We start from the raw sequence: 25,362 nt of genomic DNA on the forward strand, positions 1-25,362 counted from the left end.
CATGCTCCACACAGAAGGAACCCGAACCTGACCCAGGAATCAAACCCAGAACCCTCTCTCTGTGAGGAGACAGTGCTACCCACTACACCACCGTGCAGCCCCAATTCCAGGTCAGACCGTCCAAATGTAACATACATAGTATGTAGCAGTTGCCTGCAAATAAATACGCTACCACCTCCTGCTGGTTTTAGTGGAAAATGACTCATGTTTGACTAAAGTTAAAATATGACTGAGTTGACTTTAAATGGTGTGCTTGCTATATGACTGCTAGCTAGCATACTTCATATCACAACACTGGAGGACAAACTTGAGACGAGTCAAACTTCAATGTCTGGAATGAGAAGAACAAATAAAGCAGCCTTACATGGTTGGTGCTTCGATGCAGAACATTTATAACATACTGATCCACTCCCAACAAGGCTGGCTCCATCTTCTCGGAGTACTTCCTACTTGATTCTGCAGCTCTGCACGATGTGGAGCACAATTAATGTTAGGTCTGTAGCGCTGCACTATGGTTTTGTGAATGAGGGACCGGCTGCCGTTGAATAAAATATGAATGAATGACTGACATTTACAAATTTGTCAGCACATTCACTTGTGAATCTGAATACGAATTTAGAGATTTTTTTTCTTTTACAAATTTGAGACACACACACACACACACACACACACGTATATTTTGAATCCATATTCCCTATTGATGTACAGATCCACAAATATATATATATATATATATATATATATATATATATATAGAACTCGATGGAAATATGGAAGACAACCCTAGAGGCCAATTCAAAGCCGATTGCCCAAGTCAACATCAAGTGCGGCATATACCACTGCTGTTCTGCATAGGCCTGAACCCCCTCAGTCAGATCATCACGAAGAGTGGCTACGGGTACCGATTCCGTAGTGGGGCAACAATCAGCCACCTGCTCTACATGGATGACATCAAGCTGTACGCCAGGAGCGAGCGAGAAATAGACTCACTGATCCACACCACCAGGATCTACAGCGATGACATAGGGATGTCATTCGGATTGGACAAGTGTGGCCGGATGGCCTCAAAGAGAGGCAAGATGATCAGGACTGAGGGGATCGACCTACCAGAGGGCAACATAGGTGATATTCAAGGCAGCTACAAGTACCTTGGCATCCCACAGGCTAATGGAAAACATGAAGAGGCCACAAGGAAATCAACCTCAGCCAAATACCTCCAGAGAGTAAGGCAGGTCCTGAAAAGTCAGCTGAATGGTAAGAACAAGGTCCGAGCCATCAATATGTACGCACTACCAGTCATCAGATACCCCGCTGGTATCATAAACTGGCCAAAGGAGGAGATAGAAGCCATAGATATCAGGACTAGAAAGTTCCAACAGTCCAGCATATAGTAGCAGGGTGTAAGATGCTAGCTGGATCAGCGTACATGGAGAGGCACAACCAAGTGGCTGGGATAGTACACAGGAACATCTGCAACCAGTATGGAATAGAAGTACCCAAATCCCAATGGGCCATACCACAGAAGGTGACTGAGAACAAAGGTTCTGTGGGACTTCAGCTTCCAGACTGACAAACAGCTCCTGGCTAACCAACTGGACAAACTGGTGGTGGACAAAGAGCAGAAGACAGTGGTGGTGATAGATGTGGCGATCCCAGCTGACGCCAACATCAGGAAGAAGGAACACGAGAAAATTGAGAAGTACCAAGGGTTGAAAGAGCAGCTGGAACAGATGTGGAAGGCTAGCGTGGTCCCCGTGGTAGTGGGGGCACTCGGGGCAGTAACCCCCAAACTGGGAGAGTGGCTCCAACAGATCCCAGGAACAACATCTGAAGACTCAGTCCATATATATATATATATATATATATATATATATATATATATATATATATATATATATATTTAGTGAACAATTATTTAAAAGTGTTATTGTAGGGGGAAAATTATTATGATGTTAGTATGCTGTCAATATATTTCCAGAGAGTGCATTTCTTTCTTAATGTATTTGAAATATACTTTTAAAAATGTAAATATATGAGAAATAGACTAAAGTATATTTATTTCACCTGGGGACACACAACTCTCTTCTGACATTTGCAATTAGTTCTGCTATAATAATGGCTACTAAGACATGTATGTACTTTATAATCTTGTCGATTCTCTGTTTGGTAGTCTTATCTGAGAGGAAACCCTCTGGCATTAATGATGAAGTAAAATAAATCATTGGTGTGTGCAGCCGGGTCAGCTCACCTGCTAATCTGTATAGAAGGCCCTGTGCTGCTGCACACTCACATGTTACATCAAGGCTTTGTATGTAATTGAAGGCGACATTAAGCCTGTAGTCAGCTTGTACAGCAGGTTTCCACGTCAGTATGAACGTGCAGCATCATGTGCGTCACTAAATGGGACACTGTGGGATAATAAAGGAATGGGAGGAGAAACACTGAAAGAGGATGGTTGGGGAGATGGAACAACGGAAGCTGTGGCAGATGAAAGAAAGAAAGATAAAGTGACTGATGTGACAGTGTCACCGAAGTTCAAGACAAATAGTTTTCTTGTAAAAGAAGACATTTGGAATACCTCCTTGTTTGGATCCTCTTAAGTCCCACTGAGGATGAGCTGTATTCCTGCTTCACACAGGTAAGAAACACGACTCAAATGCTTTACAGAGACATTTTACACAACGTCAAACTTGCATAGATGTGAGAACCAAAGTGTGTTGTATCATATTGTTGATTTAACAAAATAACAACATTCAGGAGCATTATTGTGCCTGGAATTAAATCCATTCAAACCCTGAAGTAGAAACAGGATTACGCACCAACACCCTGAGATAAACATCATGTTGATCATTTCAATAGTGAATTCAAATTGTATTGTTTTAGAACTGCAATGCAGTCTACTATGTAGTGTTTATGACTCAAGTCCATATAGATGAAGTGAACTGGCCAACATAAAGGCTGAAACTACACTTGTCACATTTTATATTCAGATGCTAACATCAGTGTACAGTATTACACATATGTATGTATGCCTACCTGTAGGAAATCCTTCCATCATATTACAGGGAAGTAATCAACTGGGAAATCACTTTTATATATTTTATCTGGTGAATTCTAATGTACTTCTTCAGAATTATTTTCCCAGAGGGCCTCCTTTTTTATACAGCCTCCTTCATTACTCACCCATCCCTGGAGTTGAGGAGTCACTTGTTGTTTAATCCTATTATGTCATTAAGTGCTCACCTGCAGATTAACATGGTGCTCACCTGCCTCCATTCTCCTCATCCCTAAATACATGGGAACACAGTTCTTCATCCCTTAGATAAACCTGTTAATTTAACATCTGTATAGCTCCTCGAAGTTTCAAGTCTTATTCAATACAGCATGATGTTAATTTAATAATTATGATCCATTTAGAGTCAAACTGACTATAAAGTGGTGGATGCTTTAAGGTGGGGCTACCTTGTGATTGACAGGTCACTACCATGGTGCCACTACCGTTCCTGCCAATGCAGTTAGCTATTATTACTTCACACTTAGCTGTAAAGTTTACCTTGAATTATGAAGCTAACTTTGTTAGCAGCTTCACACCAGAAACCAGATGGATCCAGATCCAACAAGGTTGCTGCTCTGCAGCTTTTGTTTATCCTCGCTCCTCCACAGTCCAAATATGGACTTTTCCTCTCACTGGTTGCAAATAAATCCAAGATGGCGACAGCCAAAATCCAGCCAAAATCCAAGATGGCGACAGCCAAAATATTGAACTCGAGGCATCAAAACTGTAGTCCACAAACCAATGGGTGACGCCACGATGACTATGTGGACTGGGTTTGGGCCCAGGTGGAAGGTCTACATTTAGACCTTGCTGGGACATTAAAGATCTGTGTTGTACTTGTATACAAGTAATGCAGATTTCTTTCCTCCTTTAAACATTTAATTGTGATCCAGTTCAGTACAGGAGAACAGGTTTTTATATTACAAGTAAGTAAGACAGACAATATTTATAGAGGATGTTTTTAACAGGGCTGCAAGGTGGTGTAGTGGATAGCACTGTCACCTCACAGCAAGAGGTGAAGCCCATGTTTGGACTCCTTCTGTGTGGAGTTTCCATGTTCTCACATGGTTAGTGTGGGTTGTCTCCGGGTTCCCTTGGTTGATCAATCACCGCGACTCTGAACAGGATAAGCGATGATTGATAATGGACGGATGGATGTCTTTAACAAAACTTACATTTAAATACATTTATTGTCCAAAATGTGTGACAATCTCCCAGACACGCTGGACAGCAGATCTACTTCTGAAACCTTCAAATCGATTCGTGGTCATTGAAATTTAGTGAGTCAGGATAGTGAAGAGATGTGTAATAGACATGCTATGAACAAAATAACCCAAATTAACCCAAAATGTGTGTGTGTGTGTGTGGGTGTCTTTTGCAGTATGAGTACCATTCTCAGTCAAGTGGACACTCAGATGGCAGATAATCCAGGACAGAGAAGAGGGAGTAAAGCCTATCAGGTACAACAGACATCTTTACTTCAGTGTATTAGAGCTCACTTTAGTCCACTGACCTGCCAGATGTTGCCTTCTTTAAATAGCATCTCTTAAAATAAAGATTTGTTTGTTTTTATTATAATATCTCAGTACAAGACTACAATGTTCTACTTATTTTATAAGGTTTGTAAAGGGGTTGTTGCTTTAGAGTCTTGTTTTCCACTCAACCTGCATTGTGAATTAATTTCAAGGGAACTTTTTTTGAATAGTTAGGTTTTGTTATCTAAACCTTACTATGTAATTTTGTTGTCTTAACACTTCTTTCAAACTCTTTTAAAATCTGAGATAGCACTGTTTTAAATGTTTCGTTAATAACCTCTAGTTAGTTCTGTTTTTGTTATTGCATGATTTTACCTGGCATAACTTAAATAATCATTATTAAGTTCATTTGTTAAGGCCAATATAAATTACATTATATATCTTCTCTCTGGACCAGATCTTCCCTGAAGCCAACGTGGATGAAGAGTCAGATTCCAGCTCCGATACTGTAGACTTTCTTTACAGGAGGGAGCGTCTCCCCTCCATCGTTGTGGAGCCGACAGAGCAGAGTGAAGTGGAGAATAGGGAGCGCTGGTCTCCTCGACGACTGACTAGCAATAACGTGGAGGAGGAGGAGGAAGAGAACAGCAGCATTGATCACACAGACAGCTCTGTGGACAGAGAGCTGCAGGAGGACTTGGGGACAGAAGAAGGGTAAGGTCCAGACTGCCAGAATCACAGTCGGTCAGGGTCAGTGACCTGAAATGACACTGTGGTGCTATTACATTTGATTCTGCTTTTTACAGGCATTTTTGGAATTTCCAGGCTAGAGACTTCCCAGCTAAAACTATAGTTCAAGACATTGACATTATATTAAAGTAGAATTTGAATTCTAAAGGTTTTAGAATTTTTAACACGTATATGTAATGTGACCTGAATGTGTGTGTTGCAGCTTGGTTGGGAGGAAGTCTTCTATTGGAATGTCCCAGAGTCAGCTATCCATTTCCCGGCTGACCCCACCTGCCTCCCCCACTCCCCCTGAGGCTGCCCCACCCTGCCTAAGGAGCTGAACCAATACTGTATCCAGTACTTTTATAATGTTTAACCTCTGAATTTCCCAATAAAAGAGAACCCATTTGGTGAAAGGTTGATATGACTACACATGTACAAACAGTTGCACTAAATAACTAATACTAAGTTGATCCCAGTGCTGCTATTTTTGTATTGAAACCTCGAGTTTCAAATGTTCTGTGGTTACCTGCTACAGTTCTGGTTCTGGTACTGTTTCTGACACTGTGGACTGAAGGTAACCAGAGATTGTAGCAACAACCTGCAGGAGTTATCCGTTTGGATACAAATCTCACCCCACAGAAAATAGGTCTGTGATGAATGACTATCAGGCCCAATTTGTTTAATACTAGTATGAAAGACCAGCCAAGATTAGCAGTTGTAGTTAAGGTGGTCTATGGGGGTTGGGACTCAATGCCACGATCACACGAGACACGTCCGAACAGGCAGGACTGCTTAAAAAAGGTGATCAAATGTGGATTCAAGCAGACGTGGAGCTCTTGATGTGGGATGAGGAGGAAGGAAAAATACCATAAAATGATACATACTGAAAAATACAGATGGTTTGAACAAAATTCGATCAGTGTGTTTATGAGCTCATTTTGTGCCAGCGTTGAATATTGTGAAATTAAGTGTAATGTAATGATGTAATTTTACAGTGCTAAATTTAAACAAACATAATTTAAACGATTTACTGCAACGGTTATAATGACCTTATTTATTGAATACATGTGTGAAGTCCCTTTAAAATATTAAAATTAATTGAGGCAATGTTACTTGCCTGAATTAATTTTAATATTTACTGTATATAAAGTTTCCATTTTTACTGAAATGCTGCTGTATACTTGCATCCACTTACATTTAAGAAAAACATCATAGCTGTATACTTTGTAGTATATAGTATACAGCTACTATGTAGTAAATTGTATCGTATACTCTATAATGTGTAATGTAGAAGCTGACTGTTTGATTGTTTTTACGACCAAAGATGTTTGGTGTGCTGCTATTTCTTTGCAAAACATATTTACATTTCTGAAGTATTATAAATCATTTTAGTTTTTCACAATTGTATTTCCATCATTCCTGAGTGTGATGAAATATTGTAAAAAAAAAAGTACATGCTTTGATAAAGCTGAGTGTTTCTGTTTTAGTGCTCTTTTAGGTTTTGTCCTGCCAGTTCTGATTGGCTCAATATTGTTTAATAAACAATGAACAATAGCGTTGCATTCATTTCCACATGGTTCTCATGCAAACTTTCCTTATGTCAAATTATGTTAAGTGTAGAAAAAACGGTAACTGTTACAGAACTATTTAACATGCGCATGTCCCAAAGTGTTGTTGTGAAGTGATACATTCACACGTTGGTTTTTTGTTTAAACCTAACATTGGTTTTGTTGTCTAAACCTAACGTTGGTTTTGTTGTTTAAACCTAACGTTGGTTTTGTTGTCTAAACCTAACGTTGGTTTTGTTGCCGTACCCTAATGTTAATTTTGTTGTCTAAAGCTAACTTTTTTTTTTGTCGAAACTTGACATTGAAAAAAAGTCATGGCTCAGGCTTAAATTATACTTCCAATTGTAATACATAATTTTAAAAGTTGTATTTCAATTGGTGACTTTCTCACAAACTGCTGTGAGACTGTGTTAGACTATACAGAGATCAGCACAGGGGGCTATTGCACAAAAGCATTTATTCAGATATCCAGGATAAATGACTAAGCTGGGTTCAACATATCCCAACGAGAGCAGTCTGGCTTAATTGGTTGCACAAAGGCCAAACCAGGCTGTGCATCTGCAAATAGTCTAATTGCATATAGGCTGAACGAATGTAAAATAATGGTCACAGCGTTTACATAATGACAGCAGGCTACTTCTCTGGATGGTAACATGTAACGAGCAGTGGGATAATTTTAATGAACATGTTGGTTTCCTAGCGAAGTGACTGAGAAACAGGATAAGATAAATATATCCTGGCTCTTAGCCTGGTCTGAAGCAGGCTAGCTCCACAGGATAAATCTCCATGGTAACTCATACCATTACATATGAGACATGCGTTGATGCAACCAGATCACGGCTAAATTCAACCTTGAGCATAATCCCATATAGGTCTTGTGTAATAGCCCTATACAGGATGCAAAGTGTACACAATGTCACTAGATGCCAATAACAACAGCTTCCATGCAGGTGCCCTCACACCATCATCCTACACCATCAGCGGATATCTAGTTCATTCCAAGTACTCAAACTCCTGAGGTACTGATGTTGAATTGATTCGGTTCTATGATCCAATTGAAGACCTTCAGATAAACAACAACACACCAGAGAAGCATTTTTTACTCTCATGACTCAGCAGGCGAAATCAATAAGAGACCCAGTCAAGTGACCATGTGATTACAGCAATTAGCCTTTAGAGGGAAGCAGAGCATCATGTACCACTGGTGTCAAAAGTCCTCCAGCCTACATTGCATTTGTTTCACAAACTGTGGAAAGACTGTGATGTCTAGTCAGAACTAAAAGCTGGCCAACAAGCACCTCAAGGTCAGAGAAAGCTTTCCTAGAACAACATCAGGATCAGCCTCAAAGATTCAACATACAGCTTTAACTGGGGAGACGTTGCTCAAAATAGAAATGCATGACCAAACAGTTTACAAAAAGGAGCCACACTCCATAAAAATGATCTCTAACAGGCTGCCAGAGTCAAGAACAGGAGAGTCCCCTCATTCTACTAACTGCAGCTAAAATCAACGCTCACACTGCAACAAAGTCTGGGGTTCAACAACTGACCACAATAAAGGACCAAACCCAATGCTGAGGGGCTGCTGTTGATGATGAAATTCATGGTTTGGATGAAGGGTTTAGTAAAATGTGACCTGATTTATATTTTAATAATTCCCATGGTGTTTAGGAAATACAATCATTTTATAATGCAGACTTTATATCAGGGCAGTTTACAGTTTGTTCTGGTCCATATCTTTGAAACTGAAGGCTATTTTTACAAAACTCCTAATGCTCAAACCAAACCCGCAAGACATTAGACGTCTCTTCAAAAAGAAGACTCCTTGTCCTTGTCCTCCTCCTACTTCTTCACCTCCTCTGTCCAGGAATGTCCTCCATTGCTGTCCAAACCATACGACAACCTGTGGCAGGGTTGCCAACTCTCACGCTCCTGGCGTGACACTCACGCTTGCTGTGACAGCGTGGGATTGATTGTGAAAGCGTGAGTGTCACGCCAGGAGCGTGAGAGTTGGCAACCCTGCCTGTGGTCATCATCCAAAAGTGTTTTCCTGCATCAATGTTGAAAGTCAACTGGTAAAATCTTGTATCAATGTAGAGGGCGATGTTTAGAGGTGTGTAATTAATCAAAGAACATGTGTTCAGTTTGACACCATTGGTAAATACTTTGGCTACAAATGTGTTTTCAGATACATCAAGAATCACTGTCACCCTCATGCCCGGCCTCCACGGCCTGTCACGCCGCATTGAGGTTTGTCTTGTGAAATTTCCTGTTTTATTTTGAAAGAGTAACTCCTCTGTCATTTCAGGTCACTTGCCCTTCCTCATGTGTCCCTGGTCTGATGTCATCCCTGATTCCTGATTGTTTCCACCTGTTGCCCATTATCCCTCTGTGTATTTTAGTCTGCGTCTCCCCTTGTCTTGTGCCAGTGCTTCTCGTCTCATGTTGAGATCCTCCAGCCATGATCCATAGCCTTGCCAAGCTCCGTTAAGTTTGTATATTTTGTAGTCAAGAATAGTCTAGTTTAAGTTTGTAGCATTTCATAGCCTTGTCTTTTTTTCCTCCCTGTGGAGCAATCTTTTGTTTGTACCCTTTTTAAGTCTAATTTATAGTAAAGTTTAAGTTTGTAGCCAAGTTGTTTTTGACACTTTTTTTTTAAATAAAAGCCTGTTCAACCCGTTCCTAATCTGCAACTGAGTCCTCTCCTTGTCCAAGCCTGACAATGAATTTATTGACTAACTAAAGATTAAACAAGGGTTTAACGAGGGTTGGTTTGGAACCGTTAGCGCCGATCTGCGGGTAGCTTCAGCGGGTGTCGTCCCGCCGAAATCTGTCTCAGTTGATGAGCTGTCTTCTCCGTGAGCCTGACCGTGGATGACTAGTCAAATAGCACCAATCAATATGCTAAATCTTGCGGCTGTCGGTTGATTTAAAGTTGAAAAAAATGTCTTGCGTGCAAGGAGTGAAAGAATAAACGATGAACGAAACTAAAGAAGTAGTAAAAGTTTGGAACTAGAAAAAGCTACAGACGAAACTCCTGTTGCAACCAAAGCATGCACAGCTACACCCCAGGGGGGAGGACCAGCCCCCTCCCCAAGTGACCAACCCACTCCGACTGTCCAGGGAATGCAACTCACCTATCAGGACAGGCAGCAGCTCGAGCTCAGCGACGAGAACCAGCCCCATCACCGAGCGTACCGACCCATTCTGACCTTTAAGGTGTGGGGAATTTAAGAGCCTCTTAGCCATCATGTCTGATGTTGCCAGCAGACCACCGCAAGGAGGTGTGGCTCAACCAACTGTTTCTATTCTATGGCCCTGAGTTCACATGGAACCCTTCTCCACTTCGGTCTTCAAAGTTCACGTTATAATATTTGCTACTACCACCAAGATCTGCACCCACGGCGGCTCCACCCAGATCCGCCCCCCTAGGCTTCCGTGCTCAACGCAGCGGCCCTCCCACTCCTCGCAGGCTATGCCACGAAGAGTAGGCTCCTGTTGCAGGCGACGGTCTGGTATGGGGCCGACGCTCCACCACCCTCCATTTACAGGGCTAGTTGATTCGGCAGGTGAGTTGTTACACACTCCTTAGCGGATTCCGACTTCCATGGCCACCGTCCTGCTGTCTTTAATGACCAACTGATGTATGGCTTGGATGCAGCTGCTCGGCCATGGAAACCCACTTCATGAAGCTCTCTAAGCACTGTTCTTGAGCTAATCTGAAGGCCACATGAAGTTTGGAGGTGTGTAGCGATTGACTCATGGTCTACTCATTTTACATGGTCTACCACTTCTTGGCTAAGTTTCTGTCATTCCCAATTACTTCCACTTTGTTATAATCCCACTGACAGTTGACTGTGGAATATTTAGGAGCGAGGACATTTCAGGATTGGACTTGTTGCACAGGTGGCATCCTATCGCAATACTATGGAATTCACTGAGCTCCTGAGAGCGACCCATTCTTTCCCAAATCTTTGTAGAAACGGTCTGCATGCCTAGTTGCTTGCTGGCCATGGAAGTGATTAGAACACCTGATTTTAATTATTTGGATGGGTGAGTGAATTTGGCAATATAGTGTAGATGTATTAGGTTAGAAACAGGCTTTTTAGATGTTTTATGGTAGAAACAGCCTGTTTAGATGCGTTCATGTAAGATACAGCCGTTTGAACCATTATTACAGAATCAGTAGTCATTTAGTGGTATCTTCATGTGTGCACTCCTATGAACACATTCAAGTTGGAATAGCACTCTGAAGTGGATAATCTGTCATGTTAGTGTGAATGTTTTATGCAATAAACAGCTTTTTTAGATAATTTATGGTATGAACAGACTCTTTAGATGCTTTATGCAAGAAACAGCCGTTTTATCATTAGTACAGCGTCAGTAGTCATTTAGTGGTGTCTTCATGGCTAGTGTTAATCGTTCATATTAGTCTGAATTTCAGTGGATTTTCACAAAAAAATTGCTTCTGAGCATCAAACAGGCTTTTCACAAGCTTTATGCCATAAACAGCTTTTTTTAGTCGTCTTATGCTAGAAAACAGGCTTTTTAGATGTCTATGGGTAAGAACAGGCTCTTTTGATGCTTTATGCAAGAAACAGTCGTTTCAGTAGTCATATAGTGGTGTCATCATGTGCCTACTGCTATCAACACATTCAAGTTGGAAAAGCATTCTTAAGTGGATAATCTTTCATGGAAGTGTGAATTCATTGGCCTTTCAAACAAAATGGCTTCTGAATATCAAATAAGTGCTTTCCAGCAAGAAACAACAGCCTATTTTGATTTTTTATGCCATAAACAGCTTTTTTAGATGTTTTATGCTAGAAACAGCTTATTTAGATGTTGTGCTAGAAACTGGCTTTTTTTATGTTTTATGCTATAAACAGCTGTTTTATGCTACAAACAGGATTTTTTGAAGTGTTATGCTAGAAACAGCCTCTTTATATGTTTTTCTGCAAAAAACAGCCCTTAAAACCACTACAGTTGACTTTTTTGATAAATTTGACTTTGGCTTTTCATCCCTATGTTGGACTTACTACTTACTCAGACTCTGCTGTATTTATGACTTCTTAAACCAATTTTTACGACATTCTATGAATTTTGTCAACTGACTTTTTTTTGTAAATATTCATAACCAGTACCGATCTGATACCAGTGTATATAATTAATGCGCTCATTGTGTGGAAGTGACTGGGATCGTCTTTCACGTAACTTTGACATCACTTGACTAACTTAGTACATCACGCACATATTAAAAGACATCAGTTATAACTATTCCTGAACAGTTTTATTAATTTCATGTCTAACTATAGATACCTCTGGTTTGAGACAGGGGTGTTTCACATTCAAGTAAATAGGGCCTTCCTTCAGTTCCATCTGAAAATGTAGAAGCTTTAGATAAGGCAAGAGGAGTAAAACCGGCAAGCAATATAGAAGTCAAACCACCTGGATTTGGAACAATTGTAATCCATACATTATGGCGAAACAAAAGGGAATGTACTCTTCATCGATTTCCAGCCCCCCCCCCCCCCCCCCCCCCCACCCCTGATTGTTTTAATTTCAGAACCAGTGAAGTGATACAGAACTAAATAATCCCAGTACTTTACCTGTCAACTGATCTGTCAAGAATCAGCAAAAATGATCACAGATCTAGATAGCACAATATATGTGGGCATCATGATGACAATGATAAAGTGAACAAAATATCTAAGGAAAATGTGTTTTCCCCCACAAAGCAGTGGCAACACGTCCTTCATCAGGTTGTTTGAGACAATATTGTTTTCAGCTTTATTGAGTTAGTCCAGTTCATGAAACTATTGTGAATGTGATGAAAAAGGGAAATAAAAATAAGCCTTGTATACATCTAAAAAATTACAGGCATTCATCCATATTCCACTCTTTTATCCCATTATGTGCAACAACTGCACAGAGTTGTTTGGTCCCTCTTCCAATGAAAAACAAAAAGTACCAAAACTTTCTGGTAGAAGTCACTGAAATTTGTTCATAGCCAAGTTACATAAAATGGCACAGTCACAGAGAAAATAAGACAGTGATAACCACTATATTAACTAAAATGAATGCTCCTTATCAAACCTCAAATCCAAGCTGGATTCTAGGACTGGACTCACCACGCCGCTGCCGACCTACATGTATCCTGCTTCGTTAACTTGTGCTGTAACATCAACAAAGAATGCAACGGATAGTGAAGTACACAGAACTGTTCTGTAAGATAGAGTGCATGCATTTTTGAAATGCAAACTGTAATCCCAGTTGATGCTCATACCCTTTACAATTCATTAAAAATACAGAGGAGCAAAAATATGACACAACAGTCCACTGTCCTGCAGAGGCTGCAACTGTAGCACAATGGAGTCTTTGTTCTACATATTTAAAGATAATTTCATTTGTTTGCCCCCTAAATGCATTATTCTGTACATATTTCTGTCTCTGGCCTCTGTATGGCCAGGTCAGTCTGGATAAATGCTCCCTGGCCCAGTGCTGTGGAGTACGCTCTGTTGCTTTGGCTCACTGTAAATCCTGGGGTTGGATACGAGCTGGAGCCTCCACGCTTTTGAAGTGGGCCCTGGGGCTGAGGTACTGGGTGGTAATCGTCCAAGTTATCATAGTGGGACTGCACAATTTTGGTGGGATGTTTTTGATATGAGTAGTCTCTGTCCAGTTCAGGGTTGTCCTGGCTGTAGTGCTGCTGCTCTCGGATGCTATGTGATCGCTCCAGTTTGGAGCGATGTTCCTTGGGGGCTGATAGCTGGTCATCTGTACTCTGGTAGGCGCTTGATGTTTTCCCTTTACTCTGGTGGTGGTCAGAATCAGGACACTCGTAGCGTGGTTGGAAGTTCTTCTTGTTGGGATAGTCCTGCTGCCAGTGATTAGATCTGCTGCCATCTACACCCAGATGGTCGCCTCCAGTCTCGTACTTGGCCTCGTGCCGGCTGCACTCCTGCTGATGGGGCAGACTGTGGCTCAGAGTAGCTGGAAGTGAGTGAGAGGATTGGTATTTCTTTGTACTGCTTCTCTTTGCAAATCCACCTGTTTTATCGCCTGCTGTGCTGCCCTGGAAGTGCTTGTCAGTCTCCATATACATGAGAACGTCAGAGTCTGACACCATGTGTCTCGGGAGGTAGTGCCCATCTCTGCACTCGGCTGCAATCAGCACAGCTTTACCCGGGTCGGATTTACTGCGGAGGTGCAGTGTTTCATAGCTTGATAGATCTGCTGGTGCAAACAAGCCAACATTGTCATACTGAGAGAGGACGGGGCCTTTAATCTTCTGTCTGGTCCTGCTCTCCCTGCGGATGGAGTGCAAGCGGAGCCTTTCTGACTCCTCGGGGTCCCAAGTGAGGTGAGCAGCAGCTTCCTTGGTCCCATGTCCAGGGGGCATGTCCCTGCTCACAAAGCTGTGCTCCTTCCCAGGTGGGAGAACATGGCGAGCAAGGTAGTGGTACCCAGTCGCCTTTCCACCTGGTCGGCTAGCAGTGGCTCCAGGGTCTCGACTGGCATGGGAGTGGACATGCCGGACTCGGATGGTGCCATAATGGTCAATGTCATAGTAAGGCGCCTCCAAAGGGCTTGAACCAGAGTATGGACTGTAGCGATACTGAACCCGTCCATTCTCAAAGTAAGGCTGCAGCTGGGTGACGTGGTAGTCGGTCTGTGAGGACTGCTGCGGGGGCTGCTGGTAGGCTTTGCATTGATACACAGGCTGATGGTAGAAGAACATATCGTCATCTGGAGGAACTTCAGTTCTTTGGATGGGCGCTGAGCGAATAGTGGAAGGAACATGCAGTGAATGTACTCTGCGAATGGTGGGATAGCCTTGATTTCTATCATGGCTATAAGCCTGATGCCCTGACCCTGGCGACACGTACACCCCACGGGGGTTTTCTCTGGACTTCATGGAGTGGTGGTAGGACCTGGGGCCTAAAGTGCTGTATCTGTTGTCTCTTCGGGCACTGTAAGGTATCTGAGGCTCCGATTTGGACACATAGGAGAGGTGTGGGGGTAAGCTGTCTGCCTGGAAGTGGTGTGGCATTGTATGTGGACCCAGTGGAACAAGCCTCTGGTGGTAGTATGCAGCTTCTCCTTTAGGGTGGTACAAGTAGGCTGGCTGTTGAATGGAAGATTTATGAGGAGAAGGAGGATGGTGAGACAACACATCCTCCAGATGACCAGGCACAGGGCCTTCACCCAGGATTTTGTAGGAGGCTTCGCTTTGGCTGAGTGCTGCTGTGGCCAGTTTGCTCTCTATGGTGCGCATTGGAGGAGCTGGAGGTGTGGATCCGTAGGCATCATGGTAGTTTGCAGGCTCTGTACAGGGTTGTACCGGTTTGATGGCCTCCCAAGGCTTCTCCGCAGAGGTGGGGGCCACTCTTGCGCTGGCCTTTGAGGGAAGCTGTGGTTGGATATGGGATTGGACCTGTGTCTGAGGCTGTGCCTGCTGCAGATGAGTCTGTTGATGAGTCTGTGTGGGAACATTAGACTGTATCTGAGCTTGGCTCTGCTGTTGAATGTGTGTTTGATGCTGGGGCAGTGAGACAGCCTGCTTCTTGGGCTTTTGACTCGTTGGAGGTGGCTGTTCCGATGGTTTTGGAAGGATAAGGGGTGGTGCAGTCTCCTCTGGTTTGACCTGAAGACAAACACAATAAAAAAGACCCTTATTTACAGAGAAAAAACTAGTTGAGCATTGCTGCAATGGCACAAGTGTTTATCATCTCATGCTCTCCAGTGTGTTCCACGACATAACATGACGAATCGAACTTCTCCATCTGGCAATCTAATGGACAAGTCTGGGTTTGGTAGTTGCCAGGAGAACGGTACTTGTCTGACTGCATTGTGCCACGTGTAAAGTTTGGTGGAGGCAATACCCCACAAGTTATGGTGTGGGGTTGTTTTTCAGGAGCTGGGCTTGGCCCCTTAGTTCCAGTGAAAGGAACTCTGAATGCTTCAGCATACCAAGAGATGTTGGCCAATTCCATGCTCCCAACATTGTGGGAACAGTTTGCGGATGGCCTCTTCCTGTTCCAACATGACAAGGTCCATAAAGACATGGATGAGAGAGTTTGGTGTGGATGAACTTGACTGGTCTGCACAGAGTCCTGACCTCAACCCGATAGAACACCTTTGGGATGAATTAGAGTGGAGACTGGGAATACTTTTGGCAATATAGTCACTATATTACAGTTTAGGGGTCATCGGAGCATAGTGTCGGTTTCAGTGAATATGATCAAAAGCAGGGATAAGAGAAATATTTCTCATTCAAAGCACTGAAAGCAGTGATTTATGTTTTCTTTTTCAGGTTTGAAAATGCCATATTCAATACCTTGTACCATTAAATTTTATTTTATTTAATGACATTTATGTCAAAGATACAGGAGAGTGATAATACACACATAGCAGCCAATAAAATCTGTTATACAGTATCTGACTGCTTGTATTGCCTCATGCCTGATGAAAAATTTGCCTTGTGTGCAGTAGAATTGTGATGCATCGCAATGCATCGTAGAATCGAATTGAATAGAATCGTGACAACATGAATCGTAATTGAATCGAATTGTGAGGGCAGTGCCAATGCACATCCCAACAAGATAGACCCTGTGAAATAGTGAGCTTTAGAGGTGCTGCAGGGCTCCAGACTAACGTTTTACATTGGTCACACTGGTCTTCTGGTTTCTGGTCGATGCTCAACAATAAAAGCAGCGTTCCCAGCCAGGCTCTGCTCGTACTCTTTGCAGTAGATGCATAATGTTGGCAAACCAGAGACCGACTCAAACGACCAGTTCTTAAAACTACAACCAACCGGCTCGGTGCCCAATGAGACCGGACCGGCATCTTACAGTGCGGGGGGAGAGAGGAGGTGAAGTGGTTAACGCCGATGATGTTGTGTCTGTGCTGGGACAGTTCTCTTCAACGTTGTCGCTTGAAGAGGTTAACTTCAGTTTCACTTGTAGTATATTAAGGCTTCTACAAAACATTCAGCAAAGAAGAGACCGGGGTCATTGCCAATCAGAGATGAAGGCCCGCCCCTACTCGGCCTCTGATTGGCTCAGACCGTGGTATTTCTTCTTTGCAGTATGCTGGTGTGAAAAAAACATTTCGCTACACACGTAAAGAGACCAGCTAAATGTTTGGCGCACCGGTGCGACCAAGAAAAATATTTAGTCGCACATCACTGCACAGTGCCAGGCAAGCCGTTTCCAGCCTTTATGCTAAGCTAAGCTAACCGTCTCCTGGCTGTAGATTGATATCGAATGGACAGAGACAAGGCAAGAAAGAAAATGTTGAATTCTGTCTTCATTGCTACTCGCATATGCATATAAATTATTACTGAATTTGGATTGTGCGTACGGCACTCAATATAACTCTGAAGTCTACATATGAAAGTGATATGACAGTTACCTCAGGAACAGGCTGTGGTGAGACTCCAGTGTCTTTGCTGCTGCCACCTAGGAAGGTGAGTGGAGAGATACTAGATGAGCTGGTATGGACTGGGAGCACTCCTGAGACTGGCTGCTGTCTTTCTGGTCTGGTCTTCGTTGGAGAAGTCAGGCTGGTTGAACTGGCGAGTGGGGCACATTTGTGAAAAGGAGCATCTGGTGGGGTAGCTGTTCCTGGCTGAGTTCCAGGTGGAGTTATAGAGGACTTGGTAGAGGATGGCTTGGTAATGATGTCGGCAAACTCTAGAGACTGCTGTTTGTTTGTAGGACTGGATGTGCAGGGATAAAATGGGACTGGGATGACAGTCGGAGCATTGCTGTTCAGTGGTGGGGAACTTCCCCTCTCTGCTGCCTCTGCAGAAGAAGTCTTGGAATTTGGGACCGGTGCATGTGGCGAGTCCTGTGTCTGCACACGCGACACCGGTGTGGAGGGCTCAGAGGAACGGAACTGAGACTGAATGGAGATCTGCTGGGCAGACTCTGCGAGGGCCAGGGCCAACATGCAGGCAGCATTTCTAGGAGGGGGAGGAGGAGCAGTAGTGGGAGCTGTAGAGCTGAGGGAAAGAGGGGTGAGTTCCTTTGAAGAGTCTGGAGGTACGACTCCTAGCAGGGACACAAAAATACAAGTGAGAACAAATAAGAGCAGCAGGTAAAGAATAAAATGACATGAGGTGCTTCAAGTTAAGCATAATGCTCGGGCATCACATGAATAGATTTATTTAAATGACATCCATGCAAACTAAACCTAGAAAAAAAACCGTAATGTTAATGTACATGGTGAGAGTCAGGAATGGGCCAAACACCAGTTCCTCTGTTACTTACCATGCTCTTGATTGCCAGCAGGTTGAACCTGCTGTATGCTGTCCTCTCCCTTCAGCTCCCGACTGTCAACCGTCAGCTTAGAGTGCAGCTCACCTTGGAAAGCTTCACTTAGGTGTGGCTCGGCTGCCCTCGGCAGCACATTGACTACCAGATGAGGAGAGTCCTTGGCTACTGAAGGAGGAGATAATGTTTGTGGAGAGAAATGCTGTCCAGCTGTATTCTTGTCAGGAATCTCTGTGGAGAAAATCTCTGACGTGGCAAATGGTGTCAAGCTAGTGGTCTTTCCAAATTTAATAGGTGACACAGCCTGTGTGGGTTTATCCGTGTAAGAATAGGAAGTGGTCAGTTTCTTGCTTGCCACCTTCTCTCCAGCAGCCAAGTCTGTGGACAACGAAGGGGGCATCAAATTGCCCAGGAAGGGGGCAGAGCCATTGGTCTTGTCACAGATGCTGCCGGGGCTCCTCTTTAACATGGAACCCTCAGCCCCAGTGGTCAAGTCATCTAGGGGGAAGGCGTAAGAGCTGTCGGGGAGACTGCACTGGAAAGACATGGGGTCAAAGTCCAAAGAGGCCATGCCAATGTCTGGTGGGCTGAGGTCCATATCTTCACCTGCTGAGCGAGGAGGCGAGATGAGGGCCGGCACACAGATGGGCCCGTCTTCTCCATTGCTGTCCTCTGTGGCGCCCAGGTTATCGTAGGAGTTGCAGTGCTGCCGGCTGTCCAGCAGTTCACCATTAAATGAGGCTGACAGGGCATCGCTGCTGGAGCGAGGCCGCCGAGGACGGTACACCTTGGACTCTCCTGAACGAGAAAAAGTGTATGTGTATATATATAAATATATATATATAAATATATATAGTAACAGCATTTGAAATAGGAATAAAAGTGAACCAAAGACACAAATGATTACCTTCAACATTGTGCAGGGAACTTAGTGACTCTTCACTTTTGGCTGATCTTAATGTTGCGGTGTCTCCTCTGCCTCCTGAAAAACAGCAATTAAAAGGTATCAGCCTGGTTTAGTCAATAAAGCTCTTCTCATTGCACTATTGGCCCTTTGCTGAGTTCTGCCCCTCTACACAGAACTCTACATTTCACACATTGGTTTGTAAACTTGTATTTGACCGCCATCTTGGATTTTGGTCATCCTCATCTCTTTCTTCATTTTCAGGCTGATTTTGTGGCTTTGGAGCTGGTCATGGTTAAACATGGTGTAATAGTGATACTCATTATCTGGGTAGATGGGAAGGAGATATATGTTTCTAAATCATTAAATTTCTACGTACTGGAGCAAATATAAGCAGAATATGTGAGCACACCAGTAACTTGTGTTAGCACTTGGCTACTGAAGGTATAATGAATTTATGGCTTAGCCAGAGTCAATTGTCAGGTCAAAATGAATTCAATTTATAGCAATTGTGGAGGAAGGACTCACCAGTGAGAGCCATGGCCTTCAGTTCATTGGGCTCACTGGGGTTGCGGTGCAGCTTGCGCTTGGACATGGAGGAAGACTTGCCGAGGTTGAAGAAAGAGCGCCAACTACCCACAGGAGACTTCTTGCATTTAGTCGGAGGCCTCTTCCTATGATAAACAAAGGATGTGGATAACAGGCAATGAAAAGTAAGTTTCACTTAGGGGTGTGAGGTACGGCGGTTTCAGAGTCATCACTGGTGTGTACCGTAATAGCTTAATTATAAAAAAAGGCATTTCATTTTCTGAAAGTTCAGTTGTGATGTGCATTCTTGTCCAAAGGTATCTTGTTGCAAATGAAAAAGGAAAACATATTCACTACATCAGCGATGTAGAAAAAAAAGGGAGTGGCCATTAAATTACCTACACTCAAGATAGCCGAAGCTATCAATAAAGAGACAACTGGCTAAACACGTGGTGAAGAAAGGTCGGACAACCCGTAACCTATACTGTCTGAAAAGAGATGAGTGGAGTGTCGGAACCAGACTGGGAGACCGAGGCCGCAGGAGAGGAAACTCTGGTTCCAAGGCGAGCGGAGCACATCCCAAAATTACACAGCATCACTGCTCGTGTTATAATAATAATACTACTTCTACTTTTTATTTATGGGCATCTTTCAGGACACTTGAGGTCACCTTAGATGTGCAATTAAAATAGTAAAAACAGACCAAACATAGAAACAATTATTACTATAATTTTAATTTGGTTGTATCCTGTTAATTTCAAGATCTTGAAGATCTTTTTGCACAATAAATGGACTCCCAAGAGTGATGTGTGGGTTCTTTCAACCAGACCATGATGAAAGTGAATAAAGACAAAATGAGTAATCGACTCTTCCAGCACCAACTACGTGTCCGTTCTCCACTTACACAGGTATCTGTGGTCAGCAGCGCTGCATCTACCATTTGACTAATATGCATACATTTGATTTCAACTGACCCGCAAGCAATAACACGACTATCATTCAAATATTATTGTTTGACTTGTTTGATAAGGATACATGCCATTTGCTTATTATATTATCCAAATTATGACTGTATTTACATAAAAGAGACAGGCCAGGCGACTCCTCACAAAATATGAAAGACGAATACGGTGATATAATACTGTCAAAGTCCAATAGGTGAAAAATACTGTGATATTCATTTAAGTTCATATAGCCCACCCCTATTTTCACTAATACACACACAAATAATACACACACACAAATAATACACAATACAAAACTTGTTGACAGATTTAGAAAAGGGGCAAAATAATCAATATGTATCTGTTATAAACTGCTTTTTAAACACCATCTCCACTTTTAGGATATCTGCCAAAGTCTGAAACCAAGCCATAGCCAATGTCTTACAAGCAACCAGCAGATGGAGTCACAGCTAACATTAAAGGAGGTTAGGTTATCAGGAATGAACAAACCTCTCAGTGGGAAACTCAATGACCGTGTGGAACTTTCCCTGCAGGGCAGCCGGACCTTCGCCCACCTCGATGTACTTGCTGTCTTCAGTGACAGGAGAGTTGATCTGAGCCTGGGTCCTGGCCTGGGCCTCCTCCAAGCTCAGAAGTTTAGTGGAGGGGGATGAAATCAGCAGGGATTTGGGCCGCGACAATGACATGTGACCTGGTAATGTGAGACAGTGTTTATTGCCCAAGTAGAAAGTAGCAGTGAGTAGTGGAAGGACACCTGAAATAGTATCTAACTGACGCCTGTACGTACCTGCTCCTTCTCGTATTAATGAGCTGAGTTTAGCGCTGAAGAGAACATCCACATGGTTGAGGATGAACTCCACCACCACCGACTGGATTCTGACTTCCATGAAGGCTGCTGTTCCACTGAAGCATGCGGACTCGATCTGTTTAGACCTGCAGATTAATGCTTGATTTATTTAAGTGCTCCACTTGGAACGAGTGTCATTTAAAGGCAGTGAATCAATTAAGGAAAACTATTTTGTGGCAAGTCACTGAATATGCTGAAGTGGTTAGATCTTGAGTTACTAAAATGGATTTCCTGCACTTGTGTTGATCACCACACTCCCAAAAACAGCTGCTTAAATCCTTACATTCAGGCAGAATGAGACACAGTGGCTTCTGCTAAATGGCCATTATCATAACTATATACAGTGGGGACATAATTATTTGATCCCCTGATTATTGTCTTAGTTTGCCCGATTGCAAAGAAATTAGCTACTTTTATTTGAACAAATAGAGATGAAATATCAACAGAAAATTCCAGAAAAAACACATGATATAAAGTTATAAATTAATTTCCATTTGATCGAACAAAATAAGTATTTGATCTCAAAACAGACGCCTCTCCGAACACACAAAATGTTGTGAAACTTTGTACACCAGTCAAGCATGATGACTTTATGTCTGATATGGTTATAAACAGATAAAAATTCAAGCACGGGACGTCCAGTGACGGGACGGTGGCCGGGATGGATTTTAGGTGATGGTTGACAGTATATTCACCACAATGACAAATATATATACAAAGAATCTGCAGCAGGACAGCTTCTCACCTCAGCAGGTTTGGGGCCCAGACTATCGCCAGGTTCTTGCTGTGCATATTGGTGATGTAGCTGAATGCTGCCAGGTGGGAAAGGTGTCTCATGAGGAACTCCAGGGTCCTAGGAAACAAATATTAATTTATTCAGATGTAATTGGCATCTACTGATACTGAATATTTTTGCTCTGAAATAAGCATTTGTCTGCTTTCACTCAATTTGATTCGTCATCATCAATGCTAAGTATAGTTGGAATGTGTTAAATGATTCCAAATGATGATGAGTGTGCTTTGGTAATCTGGCAGTTCCTTGCCAAACAGTGGCAGTGTGCATTTACACTGACCTGTAATGTGGTGGAGGAAGCTGTTGGATGACATCATGGATTTTGATGAGTCGTTCTTCGTCTGTTGCTGCTGAAACAGCATCCTTCAGAGTGAAAATAAGGGAGAGATGGGGAGATTAATAGTGGAATAGGTGACTTTCTCTACAGGGATGCCTCGGTTGAGCTTTGTATTCCAAGTGACAGTGGTTTGATACATTTGTAATGATGGGTACAAATGCTATTATGTCAGAGGTGTCTGTGACTCATACGTGCAAGATTAATGAGAAGACGTCCTATAAGATAAATCAGAGGAATTTCCTTTCTTTGCTATATAGATCAGGCACAAGTACTTTCAGCCACACCCAATCAGTGTCCTTGTGGGGCATCAGTAAGTGCAGCAGTGGTGCTCAGTACATCTTCGTCCTTCTGGCGTCCTCAGTCCTGACAATGTCAGGTGGGAGCAACTGGACTGACCATCAGTAATGAGCATGGTTGGGAGGACTCGGAATAGTGAAGCTGTATCCTCAACCATTCAACCTGTGTTTCATCAGATATTAATGTGTCTAAAATGACTAAATCATGAGTTTGGGATGGACTGGATTAGCTGAAATAATCAATTTAATTTGATGACTAAAAAAAGGACATTATAATACATTTTTGAAAAAGCAGAAAACATTTTGACTAAAAGTTGACTTTTCGTCGACCAAAGCTAGACTAAAACTATGAATGATAAAAGAGGGCTAAAATGTGAATTAAACTATTTTGAATTTTGGCCTAAAGACTGATTGAAGTAGCTGGGAATTAAACACTGGCACAGAAGCTCAAATAGCTGTAATAGATAACAGACTTGTTTCCACACATAAGTGTATTTGGTACTGCTGAGGCTTCGCTTACGGAGAATTTCTCGTAGAGCTGGTAGGTGAGCAGCGGGTTGGGCAGCTCTCGGAAGTAGAGCTTACACAGCGAGCCAACACAGTGGATGTCCTGGATGTAAACATCTTTGGTCAGGTCAGGGATCTGCTCAGAGTCAAACTCATGCCTGATGAAATCAAAGAGGGCACCAAAATTACTTCTTCTGAACAAAGATGCATCAATTACTGTAGTTTGATGAATGGATGCGAGAAATGGAAAACATAGGGAGACACAATGAAGCTTGGAACTTTTTATGTGAATGTATTCAACGTACACTAGAGTTAGATGTAGATGTATTTTCATGAATCTGGTCTTCTATAATTCAAACAAAACAAGTAGAAATTCAGCCTACTTTTCTATATGCTCTAATAAAAATTAAGACATTTAGTTTAATTAAAACAAGACCCAAATGCAGATGAACCCAGATCCTGGTCTGCTCTAGATTTCTGCCTAAAAGTTTGTAAAGACTGTTTTCTCTCCACTATGTGGTGCTGTAACTCTACCTCCTGGTGATGTGGGACTCCTGAGCGTTTTCTAGTCCTGTTCTATGTGTAAAGTGTCCTGAGATCACTTTTATTTTGATATGACACTTTAAATACAATTGAATTGAATTAATTAGGGTCTTTACATCTCAAAGCACAAACTTTGTACACCAGTCATCACTCGCAGTTTTAATTTATTTTCCTCTCTTTTATAGATGCAATAATCCTGGATGGAATTCACATGTAATCAGCCTGTGAAATAAATCATGACCAGGCAGGTTTCTCCTACCTCAATTTTTGGATGTTCGAGGCAATTCCAGAGAGGCGGTAGATGCCGTCCACCACACCATGCTTCTCGAGGAACTCAGTGCAGCTCTTGAGGACCTGGGGCACTACAAAGAGAAAAACAGCATGTCAGCACGTAACACAAGTCAACATTTGTTCAGTAAGCAGAGAGTGGTCAGACTAAACTGAGTGTGAAGAACTAAATGTCTAGTGCACAGAGGAAGAAGAGCTGAGGGTGTAAACATGTAAAGTATTGGCCAATATATCCTGCAAAACATTTTATTTCTTTAACTGGTGCATTTGGTTTTCCTTTAACTAATTTTCTACATCAAAAACCTGTTAATCACATAAACTCTGCTTCAAAGCACAACGCCAGCGATTGAGTGTAGGAGAGACAAAAAAACAACAAAACAAAACAAAACAAAACAAAACAAAAACCTCAGAAAAACACAGAGCTTCTTAATTCTCCTATAGCAACCAAATCCCACACATGCTCCTTGTCTGGCTGCATGTGTGTGTCGAGGAGATAAGGATGGGGTGGAAGATTCCAGCCCTCTTACATCTTTCAGAGGATGACAGAAAGAGGGACACTCGCCCAAGCAGCTGTTCACACCAATTCCACACGTAGCAAAAGAGAAAAGGCAGCAGAGGACTGTAAGGAGGAATCCTCATCAGGTTCTTCACATAGGAAGATTTTCCTATGACTTCCACTTTTCACAAAGACACACAACATGTGTTTGAATGTGGAGTCAGGGTTGGACACAACAATACACTCTAGTTTTAACAACTATATTCAAAGCGACGGAGTTTGCCTGAAATTGGTTATGACTCAGGCTTTTGGAACAATAACTCACCACTTCTGTTTGTGCTCGAGGAGCTACAGTAATCCAAACTAACAGGTATTGTAATCTGGAGATATTTGGAATTTAATACATATCTAAAAAAGACACACCGTGTAGGAGTGTTGTAGTACCAAGTTAGAAAGCTATGCAGGGTGGTAGCTCACCATCGGCCCCATGTCAGCAGAAGCCCTGACCTTCCTGTCCTTTGTCGGCTTGCCACTAGAAACATGAGGATTTAATGGAGATTTATTTAATGGAATTTCATTTATTTTAAGGACCAGAGGCTTTTGGCCTTTACTTTCCATTCCTCACACCAAGTCTAAGGTTGTTGCTAAGGCAGCTGACAACAGCGCGGACGCCTCTAGCAGTCTGTTTAAATTACTTTATTTTTTAGGTTGAATTTCTTGGCAAAGGTACTTCAAAAGTGAAACAAAAATAA

General features: G+C 42.5%; 2 protein-coding genes across 4 annotated transcripts in view; one reads left to right on the plus strand and one right to left on the minus strand.

The window, feature by feature from the left end:
- Positions 1-2,439: 2,439 nt before the first annotated feature.
- LOC311025587 (uncharacterized protein) lies at positions 2,440-6,469 on the plus strand. The gene is made up of 4 exons (XM_084028561.1): positions 2,440-2,638; positions 4,437-4,515; positions 4,988-5,244; positions 5,483-6,469. The coding sequence occupies exons 1-4, from the start codon at positions 2,613-2,615 to the stop codon at positions 5,598-5,600; spliced, it is 480 nt and encodes a 159-aa protein (XP_083884687.1). The 5' UTR covers positions 2,440-2,612; the 3' UTR covers positions 5,601-6,469.
- Positions 6,470-12,429: 5,960 nt separating this feature from the next.
- Positions 12,430-25,362, minus strand: part of arhgap32b (Rho GTPase activating protein 32b) — a 73,803-nt gene continuing 60,870 nt past the window's right edge. For 2 of the 3 annotated variants that reach the window (XM_084029137.1, XM_084029136.1), the window contains 11 exons: positions 24,086-24,188; positions 23,297-23,441; positions 22,424-22,506; positions 22,096-22,203; positions 21,291-21,436; positions 20,993-21,194; positions 19,539-19,684; positions 19,014-19,088; positions 18,104-18,904; positions 17,244-17,884; positions 12,431-15,474 (listed from right to left, as the gene is read on the minus strand). In XM_084029137.1, coding sequence (XP_083885263.1) covers positions 13,255-15,474; positions 17,244-17,884; positions 18,104-18,904; positions 19,014-19,088; positions 19,539-19,684; positions 20,993-21,194; positions 21,291-21,436; positions 22,096-22,203; positions 22,424-22,506; positions 23,297-23,441; positions 24,086-24,188 — 4,670 coding nt within the window. In that variant the 3' untranslated portion in view covers positions 12,431-13,254. Of the gene's footprint in view, positions 15,475-17,243; positions 17,885-18,103; positions 18,905-19,013; positions 19,089-19,538; positions 19,685-20,992; positions 21,195-21,290; positions 21,437-22,095; positions 22,204-22,423; positions 22,507-23,296; positions 23,442-24,085; positions 24,189-25,362 lie in introns of all 3 variants that reach the window. The other variant, XM_084029138.1, reaches the window with a different exon arrangement.

This window comes from Eutrigla gurnardus (assembly GCF_963514095.1).
Source record: "Eutrigla gurnardus genome assembly, chromosome: 15".
NCBI lineage: Eukaryota > Metazoa > Chordata > Actinopteri > Perciformes > Triglidae > Eutrigla > Eutrigla gurnardus.